At 40.8% G+C, this 17,339-nt stretch overlaps 1 protein-coding gene across 2 annotated transcripts in view; it reads right to left on the minus strand.

Moving 5' to 3' along the window:
* Nucleotides 1-7,312: 7,312 nt before the first annotated feature.
* Nucleotides 7,313-17,339, minus strand: part of LSM6 (LSM6 homolog, U6 small nuclear RNA and mRNA degradation associated) — a 29,226-nt gene continuing 19,199 nt past the window's right edge. For both annotated transcript variants that reach the window (XM_079920659.1, XM_079920660.1), the window contains 2 exons: nt 13,640-13,753; nt 7,313-11,129 (listed from right to left, as the gene is read on the minus strand). In XM_079920659.1, coding sequence (XP_079776785.1) covers nt 11,095-11,129; nt 13,640-13,753 — 149 coding nt within the window. In that variant the 3' untranslated portion in view covers nt 7,313-11,094. The remainder of the gene's footprint in view (nt 11,130-13,639; nt 13,754-17,339) is intronic.

Below are 17,339 nucleotides of genomic sequence, written 5' to 3' on the forward strand. Positions count from 1 at the left end.
TAAAATGGTTTGAGCAAAGACCTTCTGGCCAGTATGTGGCAGGGCTGAGAGACAACGAATGTGCTCGAGCTCAGAACAAATTTAAATTCAATATTAATAGAAAAAATCCTCCTATGAGTCAAATCTGTACAAATACAAAGTAGAAGTCTGCAGATTTCATGTAGATAGTGTCTTACTTATGAAGCAATGAAAGAAAGGTATTTAAGAATGGGCCATAGCAGTGGCTTTCAAATTTTCAACCACAATATTCAGAAAATTATATATATATATATATATATATATATAATACATAGTATATGTATAATGTATATGTTATACATAGTATATATAATACACTGTTTATTAAATATTATACATAGTATATATTATAGTATATACATATAGTAGATAATATATTTTATATCACCACCATATACATGCATACGTGATTGAGAATAAAATGGAAACAAAAGTCTAACTACTACTACTACTAATTGCTATGATGCACTTTGGGTTTTTCTTCCTATTTTACTTTTTTAAAAAAATCTATTTATTTACTTATTTTGGCTGTACCAGGTCTTAGTTGAGGCATGCGTGCGTGATCTAGTTCCTCGACCAGGGATCGAACCCAGTCCCCCTGCATTGGGAGTGGGGAATCTTAGCCACTGGACCACCAGGGAAGTCCCTCTATTTTACTTTTTTTAAATGCTGCACTTCATCCACTAAATTGATTTCATCTCCAGTGCCATATCACGCGGACTGAAAAACATTGGCCTGGAGAACTATTGAGTGGGCTGCTTGGGTGAGCTAGAGAGCCAACAATTCCTTCCTACAATGAGATTCAATCATTCAATAATACAAACTGTGTTATGTAGCTTAAAAAAAACCCAAACCCTAATTGAACTGCTTTTTGTTTCCAGTTTATTGCTTTCCTTCTCTTATTCTAGATTATTAAGCTTTTCAATTCTTGATTCTATTTCTATTATCTGTTCCTGCTTATACTACATCATCTGAAAAATCTTTGATCCTTTTACCTGAGTAACTGATGAAATTATGAAACTGTATAGAACCAAGAACAGAAGATTGCAACTCATTTTAAGTGCAGTTGCTCACCCAGGTGTGTTTATTTATGTAGTTTCTTTTCCAAGAATCAGTTACACATCCTTCAAGCATACCAACAACTTCTCTATTTTATTTTTGTCCACAAGGTTGAGAAATTTTGTTCAGTGTGGTAAGATTAAGAGACCACGGAAAGACAAATACCATATAATATCACTTATATATGGAATCTAAAATACGACACAAATGAACATACCTACGAAACAGAAACAGACTCACAGACATAGAGAACAGACTTGTGGTTGCCAGGGGGAGGGCAGGTGGGGAAAGGAAGGAGTGGGAGTTTGGGGTCGGCAGATGCAAACTATTATATAAAGAATGGATAAACAACAAGGTCCTACTGTATAGCACAGGGAACTATATTCAATATCCTGTAATAAACCATAATGGAAAAGAATATGAAAATATATATATATGTATAACCGAAATCACTTTGCTGTAGAGCAGAAATTAACACAACATTGTAAATCAACTACACTTTAATAAAATATATTTTAAAAAAGAAAGAGAGAGAGAGAGAGAGAGAGAGAGAGAGAGAGAGAGACCGTGGCTATGCCATAGGGTGGTTGGTTCTGAGGATGAAATGAGGTGATGTAAGCCGGGTGCTCCAGACAGTGCCTGGCTGGATGGCCGTTAGCTGGGATGACATCGATGGTGATGATGGTGGTGTCACAGTGATCTTCCTCCAGTGTAGCTGCTCAAAACCATACTCATGTGGTCTTGGCATGCTTCCTTCAAGTGAACCCAAAGGGCCTCCTAAAAATCACCCCTTTTTTTCCTCTTTTTCTATTTTGAGTAACCTCAGAAGAATTTGAAAGGTTGTAACCTCAAGTCACAGATCCGTTGTTTTCCTAACCTTTTCTTCCTTTTTTAAAACCAGGGCACTTGCTCGCCTCTTGTTTTCTTGGATCTCACAGACTCCTAACAGTGTTTCCTCAAGGTCACCAGCAAGTTGTTCTGTGCGGGGGGACATAATTCAGTGAGCTAACTTGGACGAGCTACAGCCTCCTGTATCTTGGTGGATTCTCTTTCTCTCCTAGGAATGTTTCCAGCTTGGAGAGTTGTGTTTTTTTTTTTTGAAGAATAAAGAGTAGCCTGGTCTTCTTACCACCTGGTAGCACCCCGTTAACAAGTGGCCTGTCCCTTGGTGGTTCACTTTATTCTGAAAAGCCTCAGCTCATTTGTGGTTTGGGCTTCTTGACATATTCAGGTGGTAGGTTAGAGTCTTTGAAATCAACGGCTGGGTGGAAATCCCACCCCTGCCACTTACTAGCTGGGTGAGGCCGAGCAAGTACCTCTTTGTGATCAACTTGCTCATGTGCAAAAGGAAGAATAATGTCTATCTCGTGGGGTTGCTGTGAGCTTAGAACAGTGGCCAGCATGAAATCAGCTGCCGTTGGTATCGGTATCACGGGGAACTCTCTGAAGGCTGATCCTTCACTTTCTCTTTGGAGTTTCTGTACCGGAAAAAACTTTACGAAGGTTTCTAACCTTCTGGAGTCTCCTCTCACAAGATGATGTTTTCTCTGAACTTTTGGCTATCTGCCTTCCTAAAGGCTGGGCTACACGTCTGACTACATTCATGTTTATTTTATGTGACAAAGTCACTCTCCCCAGTTCCCATCACTTCTCTGTCAGTGAGCATTTCCTCCTCTGAGCCCAGTATCGACCCTCCTTGGTGTTTCTTCTGATTTCTAAGGGATGAAACTGTCACCCAGGCAAGCCAAAGATGTGTCAGATGACCTCCTTGTAGCGGGATGAGCTGCCAGCCAATGTTAGGAAATGAAGGAATAGCACCGTACCCTGCCTTTGCCAGTGTTTTCAAACTTCCCAATAATATATAATAGTGGGCCTGATGGTGAGGATGAGAGCATGTCTATCTGGAAGCAAAAAGGCCTGCCAACGACCCAGGTAAATTATTTAAGGGCGTCAGGACTGTGTTTCTGTGTGGTTACTTGTCATCAGGAAGACAGCAAACAAACACCAAAGAGCCAGACACTTTCAGGCACTGGAAATACAAAGCCAAACACAGCCCTACCTGCAAGGAGCCTCCAGTCTACGATGGCTCTAAAATCCATCCAGTCTCCTCGCTGTTTTCTGTCTAAACTGGAGTGGTGTGTCTCTCATGCCTCCACACGCGCCAGAGAGGAACTTCTTTCTTCATGTTTTGTTAAATTCCTAAAGCACCCACGTCAGTGACACTCACCCACCAGCCCCCCAAGGGGTCACCACCTGTGGGATGGGTCCTTCCTCCACTGAAGGTCAGCCGTGACCGCGGCACATCTCCTCCCCCTGCGCGGAAAGCTCGAGGTAGGGTCAGCTTGTTCGAAAAATACAGAAATCGACATGACGTACAGAAGAAGGGCAACTTGGAGAGAAAGGATGCCTGTATAAGCTGGGAGGGGTGATGTCAGGAACAGGAACTGTAGTCTCAAGGCTGGTCTTTCCCACAACACAGGGGAGATGGTGCAAGAAGAGAAGAGAACGCCTTAGTTTGGAGTTAAGTTTCACTCCGTTAAAGGGGAATGAATGACAATAATAAAAGGAATCATATTAAGAGTCTGTTCTGGGTTTTATTCAATAATAAAAAGAACGGTTTTTAAATTCTCTGTCTGATGGCTTGATTATTTACCCTAGTTTTCCTCTTCAGTTAAAACAATACTTTCATTTCTCTGAACGGGCAAAACAGGTTCATTTGGGAAAACACTGTTCTAATCAGGGGAAAAGCACCTATTCTCACTCAGCCTCTCACCCATTCTTAAGAAGTATTTTAAATAGTTCTTAACATAGATGTTTCTCTTTTTCTCCAAAATGCAAACACAATAGGACATTTTGATGGAGGCCTGCTACATCTCTCGACATCCTGGACTTTTCCATCACAATTCTCAGTGATCAGCTTCAGTGAAAAGTGTGTTTTTTTTTTTTAAGTTATATAATAAAGTGAAAGATGGTAAGGAGAACAGCAAAAGAGGAGTCATCAGTAAACTTGTCAAGTAAAATGTATCTAACAGGAAACACAACATGACCCGGTTGGATTCTGAGCCCCATGTGTTGGGTGTGGCGGTTTCATGGGGTGGGTCTTGCTTCAAGGGGTGGGGGGCGAGGGACCCCTAAGCTCACACTGTGGGTGTGACAGGGTGCAGAGGAGGGTGGTCAAGCAGCACGGCAAATCTCACTCTAGAAAGGGCACCAAACTGTTTCAGTCTGTATTTGACATCTGAGCACGTGTACCTGTGACCAAGGACAATGGATGCAGCCAGAGTTGGGTTGGGGAGGAAAAGGAGATCCCATTGCACACTGTCTGTTTCCATCTCTCTCATGTACTTACTGGGTCCGACAATGCAGCTTCTAACGTGAAGATGCAGCAAAGGGCTGCTGGGAAACAGCCTGGCGTGTAGAAATTAGGATTCAGGAGACTCCGGGGGCGGGCGGGGGGAACAAATTCTAAAAGACAGTCATGTCAAAAAACTCAAGATGCAGCACCTGCAGACACAGCCCCAGGGCAGCTTGTACATCGGCCGGGGTGTAAAGGGCTGTTGGCTGCCTATTGATCTTTCCTGTCACACCCAAGCGGAGCACCAACAAATCACTGTCAGCAACATCATCTTTGAACGCAGAGGACCGCACACACCTTGGGGCCTTCTTATTGCGACTACTGGGACGATGAGTAAAGAGAACATTGATTTATTGATTAAACGTACAATCAACAGAGAAATCGACGGAACTCAGCACTTAAGAGCTTGATCACATCTTGTTTATCCATTCATCCGATGATGGACACTTACAATGGAATATTACTCAGCCATAAAAAGAAACGAAATTGAGATATTTGTAGTGAGGTGGATGGACCTAGAGTCTGTCCTACATAGTCAAGTCAGAAAGAGAAAAACAAATACCGTATGCTAACACATATATATGGAATCTAAGAAGAAAAAAAAAAGGTCATGAAGAACCTAGGGGTAAGACGGGAATAAAGACACAAACCTACTAGAGCATGGACTTGAGGATATGGGAAGGGGGAAGGGTAAGCTGGGACAAAGTGAGAGAGTGGCATGGACATATATACACTACCAAACGTAAGGTAGATAGCTAGTGGGAAGCAGCCGCATAGCACAGGGAGATCAGCTCGGTGCTTTGTGACCTCCTAGAGGGGTGGGATAGGGAGGGTGGGAGGGAGAGAGACACAAGAGGGAAGAGATATGGGAACATATGTATATGTATAACCGATTCACTTTGTTATACAGCAGAAACTAACACACCATTGTAAAGCAATTATACTCCAATAAAGATGTAAAAAAAAAAAAGAGCCGATCAAATAGTGGGAACTGTTATTCTAGTCGCAGCCACTCCCCAAGTGACCCAGGCAAGTCTCGGAACTTCTTTGCTTCAGGCTTCAGCGTCTGGGAAAGGCGACTGCCTTGTTCAGTGACCACAGAGGGAGACTGCGAGGACTTGCCCAGTCGGTTCCTGAGGTCAGGGCGGAGGTGTGATCCCGCACTCCCAAGGTGGGGACATCATCCCAGAAATCTCTGCATCTGTGCTCGTGCCAGAGAGACTGGGAAGAGGGTGTGAGGCAGGCTTGCTCAGCTCAAAGGTCAGGTCCTACCAACAGGACAAATAGGAAGCACATTCGCTTTCTCAGGATAAAGATACTTAAAATGGGTTTCAAATATACTGAAAGTGAGAGCCATACCAACCTGTTTGAAAAGTGATGAGGTTCAGTTTTAGATGTAATATACCCTGTGCCTCTGAGACACAGCTGACACAGGGTATGGCTGTGATGTACATGAAAGGCTCCACGGCTCTCCACAATATGTGGACAGAAAACATGTGTCTGGCTTGGGATCATGTTTACCTGCTCCACGGAAAGGATTTTCTTACCTTTTGCATTTTCTTTTAAATCCAGAAATATAGGGAACTTTTAAGTTATCCTGCAACAAAACCAAACCAACCTATCCACACCCAGCTTCAGAAACTATGGAAGGAACGATCACTACTTTCCTTTGGAATCTAGTGAAGAAGTAGTTAAGGCACTAGGAACACAGGTCCCTCGACCCCTGTCAACGAAAAAAGGATTTTTTTCAAGGCAATAAAAATCTGAGACTTTTTGCAGTCTGTAAGAAAAATGTATAATGCAAAGGATGTAGTTAACATTCTGGGATGGCTAATTTTATGAGTCAACTTGGCTAGGCCATGGTACTGAAGTTTTTGGTCAAATATTCTAGATGTTTTTGTGAGGGTATTTTTTAGATGAGGTTAACATTTAAATCAGCAGACTCTGAGTAATGCAAAATTACCCTCCATAATGTGGCCAGACTTCATCTAATCAGTTGAAGACCTTAATAGAAAAAAACCTGACCTCCCCAGAAGAAATTCTGCCAGACTGCCTTTGGACTCGAACTGCAATTCCTCCCCAGGTCTCCAGCCTACCCTGTAAATTTTGAAATACCGAGCCTCCACAACTGTGTGAGCCAGTCCTTTAAAATAAATGTCCCCTCCCTGCCCCCCATGGACGGATGGACAGATATACACACCCCCCCACTGGTTCTGTTTCTATGGAGAACCCTAATACACATACTGTAATAAATATGAACATTGTTCACCGATATTTCTGGTCTCTTCCCCGTCTAGGTCCATGAAAAGATTATACTTTACTGAAAACTTAAGGTAAACCACGGCCATGTAACCTCCTTTGGCTAATAAGATGGGAGTGGGAGTGACTGGTGTCACTTCTAAGCAGAAGCATTTAAGAGCCAGGGCGTGATGCTTTGCGCTCTTCTGCCAGGGCACCAAGCCTTGAGTCACGCTGAGACGCTAGAAGCATAAGGTGCTGCCTCCCTCTGCCTGGGCCCCCAGGTGACCACATGAGCAGAGTCCTACCTACAAGCCCCTGTGGATGTACAGCATGAGTGAAAATCATTTGTTTCAAACCACTGAGATTTGGGAGTTGTTTATGACTGACACACCACCTGGAAAAAAAAAAAAGTTGTCCGGTATCCTAGCAACATCCACTCAACGTGCCGATTACAAATTTTTTATTTTTTCTTTATTACAAGTTCAGTAGGACTTCTATTTGATGTAAACACTGAATAGTAATTTGGAATGCTGCACATGATGGCAGTAAAACAGTTTCTCTAAAATTATTTTATGTAAACTTTTCACAAACTGGCCTCGCCTTTAATCCAAATTATTGGTAGAATATTTTGCTAAACCCTCCAGCATCCATTCCATCATGAAACTTGGAAGAAATGGAGTCCATATGGATTTGAACATTTTGTAAACAAGACCTATCTTGTTTACAAAATGTTCTATCTCAACTGCTCCAGTGTTTTATGATTTTATGAAGGTCCTAGAATATGTCCACCTTCTATTTGCTATAACTCCCAAATTACTACTAAGAAGAGATAATCTTTCAATAAGACAGATGAATCGAAACCAAAAATCTGGCTTTTGCTAGATGGAAAAAAAAAAAGTGTATAAAGATGCGAGTTTGAACCATATGGGCGTGTGAGGAAATGGGATAAACAGATGGGGACAATCAGATTTCAAAATTATCTAGTCCTGAGGTTATCTCGAATTGCAAGATATGAACATACAGTTGAGATGATCAAATCCACCTAAAGGGTTCAGATTTTTAAAGGAATTCTCAAAATTTGTCTCAATTAAAAAAAAAAAAAAGGATGACACCATTTTCTCCCACAAACACCTAAACCTGCACACTTTGTATGGAGAGCGTGAACAGGGTCACACTTACTTTACTCTCTCCACAGGACCTAGCACAGTGCCTTCCTACTGTTATCATTCCCTAAATGTGAAACTGATTTCTGCTACCACTTCCTCAAATCCCACTGCCTGGCCCCCTCCCCCATCCCCTAAACCAGGGAAGCAGGCTGAGAGAGGCGCAGAGCAAGTGTCAGGGTCACATCCACTGTCCCGCCACTTGGCATGTGCCACTCTTGCCCACCCACTTCTGTGGTCTCATCCCCACTTTGGCTAACTGGACTCCAACTGGTGAGTCAAAGCTGGTCGGTCAACAACGGAGACATGCGTGAGTGCCGCACGTCTGCTGTGTGCTGCTGTGTACTGGTACAAACTGGAATAAAAGTAGCTGCTGGATATTCAGATCCCAGAAGTCAAGCCGAACTCTCAGGTGGAGTTTAGCTCAACAACGATGGGGGCAATCTTAGTAAAGGTAGTCAGAGCCATGCTGTTGAGTGCAGGCCCTCCAGAAACAAGGTCACGGGAGATAAAAACTGGAGTTTGTTTTCCTTTCACCAACAATTTCTTTTCGTGGAGAGAAAAAGGATGGTTAATGCAGTTTGGCTGTGGAGACTAGTCCTGGCCACAGAATGGGCCAGGATTTGCCTCTGAATAGAAGAGCTAGCCAATACTTTGAGGATCATTTTCTATGAGGACAAAGGTCAGTGTCAGCCCACGGTAAGAGGACAGACTGACCCTTCGGCCTGGAATGCTGTACTAAGGTCACTTGTGAGTCAGTGTGATTATCGAAGACAATGTTTCCCCCCAGAGGTCACTTTTATTCTTATAGATTATTATAGCCTCCCAGGTGATAAACCATACACGCAAGTCATCGCCGCTGAGTTCTCAGACCTTATGGAAACCCCTTAAACACTGACTATTTGTCACGTAATGAAGCACTCCCAGCATGCACTCCACATTGCCCTGGATAAAAAAGCTGAAGATGTAAACCATCTCTCAATAGCATTCCCTTCCTGAATGCTGAGATGTGAATGTGGAAATCACAGCACATGTCTGCCATCTGTATTTGTACTTGTCAACAGCTCTGTTTTGGGATAAACAGTTTTGAAGTAAGAATCAATTCGACTTGTTGGAAGATTAACCAAGGAACAGCTCAGAAGACCAAAACAGAACATGAAGTCAGATAGTCTAAAAAAAAAAAAAAAGAAAAATCAAGCACAATTTTCTGTTTCTCGCTAAACACTGTTTTGTCACAGCCCAAGAGACAGAGCCTGGTGGCCAGAGTTTGGGGGCAGAGAGACAGGGAAAAATGTATTTACTCAAGTGAAAAATTCTTCAACCCAGAACAAATGTCTTTGCTACAGTGCAATTGGAAATCATTCACTGACCTCTAGGAGACTCCAGTTAAGAAAAAAAGTAATTTTAGCTTTTATACTTTGTTTCACCGTTCTACTATGTGAAGGTATACACAGGGGACAACTTGCATTGGTACAAGTGAATAATACAGTCCTTTATTACCATAAAAATGGTAGCACTTCCCAAAGTTGATCATGATTAAAAGTAGTTCCATGGTTGAAAACACTACTCCACCACACAGATATCAGAACAGAGAGACAGCAAGGGGAAAATAGACACATACCGAAAGGGAGGTCAGGGGAAAAGTTAGTAAAAACAGGATGCTACAGATTGGTGGGAGATAACAGTGGAACTGCTTTTAGAAGCGGCTGATGTGAGTAAATGAAGGGATGCAGTAACCTGGCAGCCCCATATTCTACAAAACAAATGAGAACATGTATGCTCCACTTGGAGGGACATCCACTTTCCCCTTAGAAGAAGTCATTTATAAAAGAGCAAATTGGTGATTTGTACTTACAGACTGGACCCTTTTCAAGCCTCTGTCAAGGAGTGATAAATTATTGAAGCATAGTTTTATTTTTGGTGTGCAGTAATACCTTGTGAAATGTTTCTGTTCACCTTTCCTAAGTTATTAATTAAAAAATAATTGTTTCCAATTACTCTGTGACCTTTAAGCTAAAACCAGACAAAATACCACACATGCCTCTCCAGACCCAGCACCGCCCCTTCCCTCCCCTCCTTCCCCATCCTGCCCGCACATCCTTCAACCAGGAAACTGTTGAAACTCACACGGCGCTCCTGGAACAGGACTGCTGCTTAGAAGGGGGAGGGGCAGAAGAGGAAGGCCAACACGATGGTCACACAATTGTCTGGTGTTCGTTCAACCGCAGTGCCCAGATGTGTTTGTTGTTCCGAGAGAAAGCGTGAACTGTTCAGGGAATACAGCAGGACTGTGGAAACGTCATGAATAGAGTGGGAAACCCTCTCGGCAGGAGCCACATGACACAGAGAGGCTGCCTCGTGCCAAGCAACATGGACACTTGTGCTCTGATGAGATCACATCAAACCCAGCTGGGACTGGAGAGAAAGGCTTCCCGGGAGCCCCTCCCTAAGCCAGAGCACAGAGAAATTCTTCCAGTCATAGCAGAGCAACTGGAACCTGAATGAGTTTACAAACTCCAGGCCTCGCTTTCCACCGTGTTCACAAAGTGAGAGGACGGCGTGGATGGCCCGGACTCCATCACCCACCGCGTGAACCACCCGGGGGAGATGTAAGATGAGTGCGCACAGACTTGGCTTAAAAGGAACGTTTACACCTACACCTAGCATGTTGGAACCTTTAGAATCTCTCCCCCAGCTCAATTCGGATTCCCACTCCTTTTGCAGAAGTGCCACGGTTAGACGCCCAATTCTATTTCCTATCAAGATAATGGAAACAGAGGCTGAGCATCTGGTCTCAGGGAACCTTTTCAGCCTGAGACTGAAACTGGATGCCTCGTGGAACATTTTCCCTCAAGCATTTTGTACGGTGAACAGAGCAGGAGAGAGGAAGCCGTCTCTACAAATGTTTTAATTGTCCTCACGTCCATCATTTCAGTCAGTCCCACAAGCAAAGCAGGCAAATCAAATGGTGTTGTTTGAGACTTCAGTTACAAATCATGTAGGGAGAAAAAGATTTTCTCTTTTTTGAAAATTCTTTTTGCTTTCTGCTCACTGACATAGAGGTAAAAGAAAATGAATGCAACTTAAATATGAAAGAACTCTTTACAATTAAATCCACAATTTTATACATTTATCTCACTCACGTGTCAGTGAAAAATCACCAACTATGACAAAATAGGACAAATTATATGACAGAAGAACCAAAAAACTTAATAAAAAACATATCCGAGTGTGAAAAGTATGGCACTCTAGGTGTCTTCACATCCTCCTCTTCTGTGTACTTATGTACAACACTGAAAAGAAAAAATGAACAAATTGAAAAAAACTTTTCTAAGTATCATAATAGCAAGTTTTAAAAGCAAGCAGATTTTAGTCTGACACCTCTGCATATTTCAAAGGATTTTCAAACCACACAATAAATTCTAGAACTATTATAAGACTAATTTTATGACTCTAGACCTGGGTTTGATGTCTTAGAGGACTGTGTTCTGATCTTAGCTATACATCTGACTGGATTTGCAAATCGCAACCAAGGGGATAAAATAAAATGTGAAAGTCTCTGGAATCTTCGAATGTTTTATAATTCTAGGTATAACAATTATGATTGGTGGTTAAAGCAAATTAGTAAATCTACCAGGCCAGACTTCAGATTCAAAATAAAGAATAAATAAAAAATAAATATTTTCATCCATCTCCTCGATATAATCACTAAACTTCCTGTTTACTTTTTTAATTGCATCAGGATAAACAAGAGCTGAGGAGTTTGTTATTTTGTCTTATTCTGAATTCCCTGTAAAGTATCAGCCTTTGGTTTATCCGAAGTTTTGCTCAGCTAGTCCTCTCGTGACCACCCACATGAACTCTTCAGGGTATACTGAACATGTAGTACATGAGAATCAGACCACATCTAATGTCTTGGTCACTAGAGACCAAGCTTTCCCCAGAGGTGTACCTCCCCTCCTACTACCCACGCCTACTCACACTCTGACAGGTTTGTGCAAAGTGAACATTAAGAGACATCCTGATCAAAGGACATAGCACAGATTAATTAAATAAGCCAGGATCCTCTTTAAGAGCCTAGGATGTGAATTATGGAGCCGATTACCCCATGGAAAAAGTTATATAAAGGAAAGCATCAGAATGACAGTAAAAACATCCCTAGGAAACTGGCCAAGTCCAAGATGTAGTCTGTACATGACAAGATGCATCCTATCACCTCTCACAGAACCTGCTGCTAGCTGACTGCTGTTATCAGCTGTACTGAGATGGGGAAAGATCATTAACATTTCTTAGTAAATGGAGAGAGTCAAACAAGAACAATATTAAAAATAAGAAAAGAAATTCTACACATTGGAAGGACTAAAAAGGTATATATATAAAGATATGATGTGACCCCAATGTTCACAGCAGCACTATTTACAATAGCCAAGACATAGAAGCAACCTTGGTGTCCACTGACAGAGGAATGGATAAAGATGTGGTACATATATACAATGGAATATTACTCAGCCATAAAAAAGAATAAAATAATGCCATTTGCAGCAACACAGATGGACCTAGAGATTATCCTACTAAGTGAAATAAGTCAGACAAAGACTAATATCGCTAAATGATATCGCTTATAGGTGGAATCTAAAAAAATGATACAAATGAACGTATTTACAAAGCAGAAATAAACTCACAGACAAAGAAAACCAACTTATGGTTACCAAAGAGGAAGTGGGGGGAGGAATAAATTAGGAGTTTGGGATTAGCAGATATAAACTACTATATATAAAATAGATAAACAACAAGGTCCTACTATATAGTACAGGGAACTGTATTCAGTATCTTACAATAAACTATAATGGAAAAGAATCTGAAAAGAATATATATAGTCAGTTATATATGCACACATATATGACTGAATCACTTTGCTGCACACCGCAAACTAATACAACACTGTAACTCAACTATACTTTAATAAAAAAATTTTAAATAAAATAAAATGAAGATATAATGTGAAGCAGCAATATGGTATTGTAAGGACAGGAGGTAGAATAACTACAATGAAAGTCAGGATGTTTAGTTCACAGCAAAGAGATCCAAGGGTTATGGGGGCTGAAGAAGTTATCCGAACTAAAGAATACACATCAATAAAAAACCCCGAATCAAGAGTCACAGAGCTCCATTTGGGGGATGGGACCAAAAAGTGGGGATGAATCAAGGGATAATTCCCCCAGTTTTGATGTCTTCCCCGCCCCCACCCCAAAATTCAAATATGACTTTACTGATAATGTGTTTTTAAACCAAGTACTTGAAAGTAACCATAATAATCATATCAATAATAAGTTGTTAAAAAAGCTGGGTAACTTCAGAACCATATTTCCTCTTTTGTCATTTCTGCCAAACTAAAGGATGCAAATCTCCCACAGAAAAAAAGCATCTGAATGCTTAATAGAGAAACAAGACAAGCTAACTGCCAAACCAAAGGTAGCAGGGAAATAGTGGCCATTCTCAGAGCACCAACCGCCAGTGTGAGAGGCCGTGTTGGGGGAATATAACACACTGTATTCGAGAACAGAGCTCTGGGTCAGTGTACCGAGGCCCCTCAATTCACCATCAGCAAAGGGAGGGAAGAAGAGAATTTCTAGTTCCAAAATGCCATGAAGCATCCAAAAAAGAACTAGCCACACCGAAGATCTGAGATGTAATAAGAATTTAAAAACAAAGCAAAACTAAAACTGAACTTTTAAGTCATCTAGAAAACATGCTGGTGATCCTGTTTTGGATGCGATATAACTGTAGAGTGGAGGGCTGTTACCATTGTTTCCTCGGATAAATGCATCCCCGTACTTATTCTTCAGCTGTCCATTTACATACTCCTCTGTCTGCTCCAAGGCTATATTCATATAGCCATCCAGGCAAGCCAGGACCCCTGGAGATGGATTCAGACAAAGAGAAGACATACAAAGCAAAGAGTTGAAAATTACAGGGTATACCTTAGAGCTGACAATCTCTTTACTCATTAGCTCTTACATGCTTAATATAAAAACTCACACCGTAAATGAAATTCAATAGAGCAAAGCACAAAAGTCTTTGCTCTCTGCCCGTCTGAATGAAAGGCTAAGACGCGTACAGCACGAAGGCCGTCATGCACCCACTGCTGGCAGGGAAAACAATGGGCTGCCGCCTCCCTCATTGCATGTGTGGCAACAATGGCAACTTTTAAAGCCTTCACAAAAGTAACACGGTAAGAATATTCCAAGTACGACACCATTCTTTGAGCGCTAAAGACAGGAGTGGGCAATTATGCAGGAACAAATGATCCCTAGCCATGACTCCTCATGCCCAGTGGCATTTCTGACTTTGGGCACTAAGTGAAATACGGGTCTGGCAGATTGATCTCGTTCTTTCACAACATCTCCTGCAGCGGATGAATGTACTACTCCAAGGTTAAGAGGAAGGCTCCACAATCTGTCAGAATAATGGAAAAGAGGAAACAGCAGGTGCTCCTGAAAGAACATCTTAAAGCTGTGACTCCCAGTGAGGAAGAGCTTGAGAACACGGGCACCATATTGCTTTATAGCACATGCCTCTCTGCGCTGTTCCAGTTAGAATATTTGCAGAACCACACTAATAAGAAAAACAGTAAACGTTCCAGGCAGCTTTCGAGGAAACTGTTCAAGTGAACCTTTTTAATTGTGTTAAGATGGTATCAATTCTGCAAAATTGGACCTGATGATCCTTTTTTAAAAAAGACGAAGATATGTAAACCATTAACTCTGAGCCTCTAACTTCAAGTGGTATTTTCTAGATAGACAACTTAAGTAAAAACAAATACTACAAATGTGATTCAATTAACCAAGTCGATAGCCCCATGTAGTCTCAACTTCATTAATATGCTTCTCACTCCCTGCCTCTGCCCCCATTATCCTCTCAACAAAAGTTTCTTTTCAAAATTTTGTGTGTGTGTAATGAGAGCTCAAGACAGTAAGCTAACAAAATTCTGCTAGAAGCTGCAAACTTTCGAAGCATCAGAATGCATTGTGAATAATAATAATTGTTTCCTATCAAAAGAAAGCTGAAGCCACAACTTTAGTTTCATTCCTGCTGTATTACTTTATATCTAAACCACAATCATAAATGAGCAAGAAACTTCTGAGACATGATATGCAAATGTTTGAAAATTAATTAAATGCATTTAAAAGTGAAATGTTCCCTTCTAATAAAAATATTCTCATAGCAAAGGTTTTTTAACAAAAAAGGTTCTTGGAGGTTGGGATTATAACCCCCTCCCTTCTCTAAGGGATTAAATTACAATGAATAACAGAAAACAAGTTTCTTCAAACTTGAAGGGAAATTGCTACAGAGAACTGGGCTGTTTCCTTGTTTGTTTTTATTTAATCACATTCTTTATAGTATGCTCTCAATAGTGTACAACGTTTTGCTTTAATAGTATAGAAGCCATGGCCAGACAATCATAAACGGAGAAAAATTAGGGTTACTACTACCCATGTGAAAGGTTGTTGAAACTTACTAGTAAACAAGGAAATATAAATTAAATGAGATATTACTTGTTGCCAATTAGAATGGAAAAGTTGACATTAAAGGCTAACACAAGGGTTGATGAGAACGTAGAGATGAATGAGCCACCCGCCCTGATGCAGGGTCATCTACACCCTCTTTGACTCTGAAACCGTACCCCAGGGAATTTATTATAAAGAGACACTTGGACAAGGGCTTGAGATACATGTTAAAGGAGCAGTCATTTACATTAGAAAAAAGATTGGTAAACACCTAAATGTCCATTAATAGGACACTGGTTACAAACAAAAACAAAACTGTGGTCCATCCACTCATGGTATTCCTATGTAGCCATTAAACACTCCATGTTGTCAGAAAACTGAATGCATTTAATGTTAAAAAAAAATCAGAATGCATGTACAATTAACTGATCCCACTTATGTAAAATTATGCTTATACAGAGACAGATCTAAATGGGTAAGGGTGATTATCTCTGGATGGTAGAATTTGGGGAAGATTTACCTTTCTTCTATATACTTTTCTCCATTATTTGCTTTGAAATTTCTTAAAAAAATATATATATGTGTATATATATTTCCTTTGAAAATAGAAAATGTTCCCCTAAAGAGTAGGCTGGTGGATCTCCTCAATGAAGGGGGTACTGAGAAGATACTGAACACATGTCGCCACCCTAATCAGCTGCTGGATATTCTCTACGAATCTATTACCTCCTCTGGGCCCATCAAAAGCCCAGGGGTGAGAAGCGGCACACAGAGATGTTATAATATCTCAGTATTCAGTATAAATCCATTGATTCCACTGTAAAAGTCAAATTAAACTGGAGCTACATTATTAATGTCAAGAAACTAAAGCAGTACATAAAAAGCAGAGTATTTTTTAGGAAGGCTTTTGAAGCAAGCTTGAGTTTGAGTCCTAGCTCCTCCCTTACTAGGTGGAGATAATCAACAGAGATCTCAAAGGATTTATGTGAAGAGAAAATGAAAATTAAAGTGATTCATGCACACGGGACCCACAGTAAGCTCTCAATAAAATTAAATTTGCACATGTGGAAAGTGGAAAAATCTCAAGAGATTTCGATCATCACTCAGGAAAGAGACCAAGAATTATTCAGGAAAGAGGCCAAAAAAGGCTTTAAAACTTTGCTAATCAATTAGTTATCCATACCTGTGAAATATTCCCAGTAATTTAACATATCTTAATTTTGGAAAATTAGGAATTTAGTTACTTCAAAAAAATGGAATTGGATACCATTCCTTACACGAAGTTAGTTTCAGTAGTGTCAAGCCTCTTAAAAAGAGCATTTAATTTTCTACAAGACCAGAAAGGTGTCTTTGGATACCCTACATATTATATGAGTGAGAAGTTTATGCTGAAAAATGATACTGTCTAAATAGTTGCTTGCCAATCTATTTTTTAACACTTTAATTACAGTATAACTGCTTTACAATGGTGTGCTAGTTTCTGCTGTATAACAAAGTAAATCAGCTATACATATGCATATATCCCCATTTCTCCTCGCACTTGGGTCTCCCTCCCACCCCACTAGGTGGTCACAAAGCACCCAGCTGATCTCCCTGTGCTTCCCGCTAGCTATCTATTTTACATTTGGTAGTGTATATATGTCCATGTCACTCCCTCACTTCGTCCCACCTTACCTTTCACCCTCCCCGTGGCCTCAACTACATTCTCTACATCTGCGTCTTTATTCCTGTCTTACCCCTAGGTTCTTCAGAACCATTTTTTTTTTTTTTTTTAGATTCCATATGTATGTGTTAGCATACGGTATTTGTTTTTCTCTTTCTGACTTACTTCACTCTGTATGACAGTCTCTAGGTACATCTGCCTGACTACAAATAACTCAATTTCATCTCTTTTTATTGCTAAGCAATATTCCATTGTATATATGTGCCACATCTTCTTTATCCATTCATCTGTTGATGGACACATAGATTGCTTCCACGTCCTGGCTATTGTAA

Source organism: Stenella coeruleoalba (genome assembly GCF_951394435.1).
Source record: "Stenella coeruleoalba genome assembly, chromosome: 4".
NCBI classification, from domain to species: Eukaryota; Metazoa; Chordata; class Mammalia; order Artiodactyla; family Delphinidae; genus Stenella; species Stenella coeruleoalba.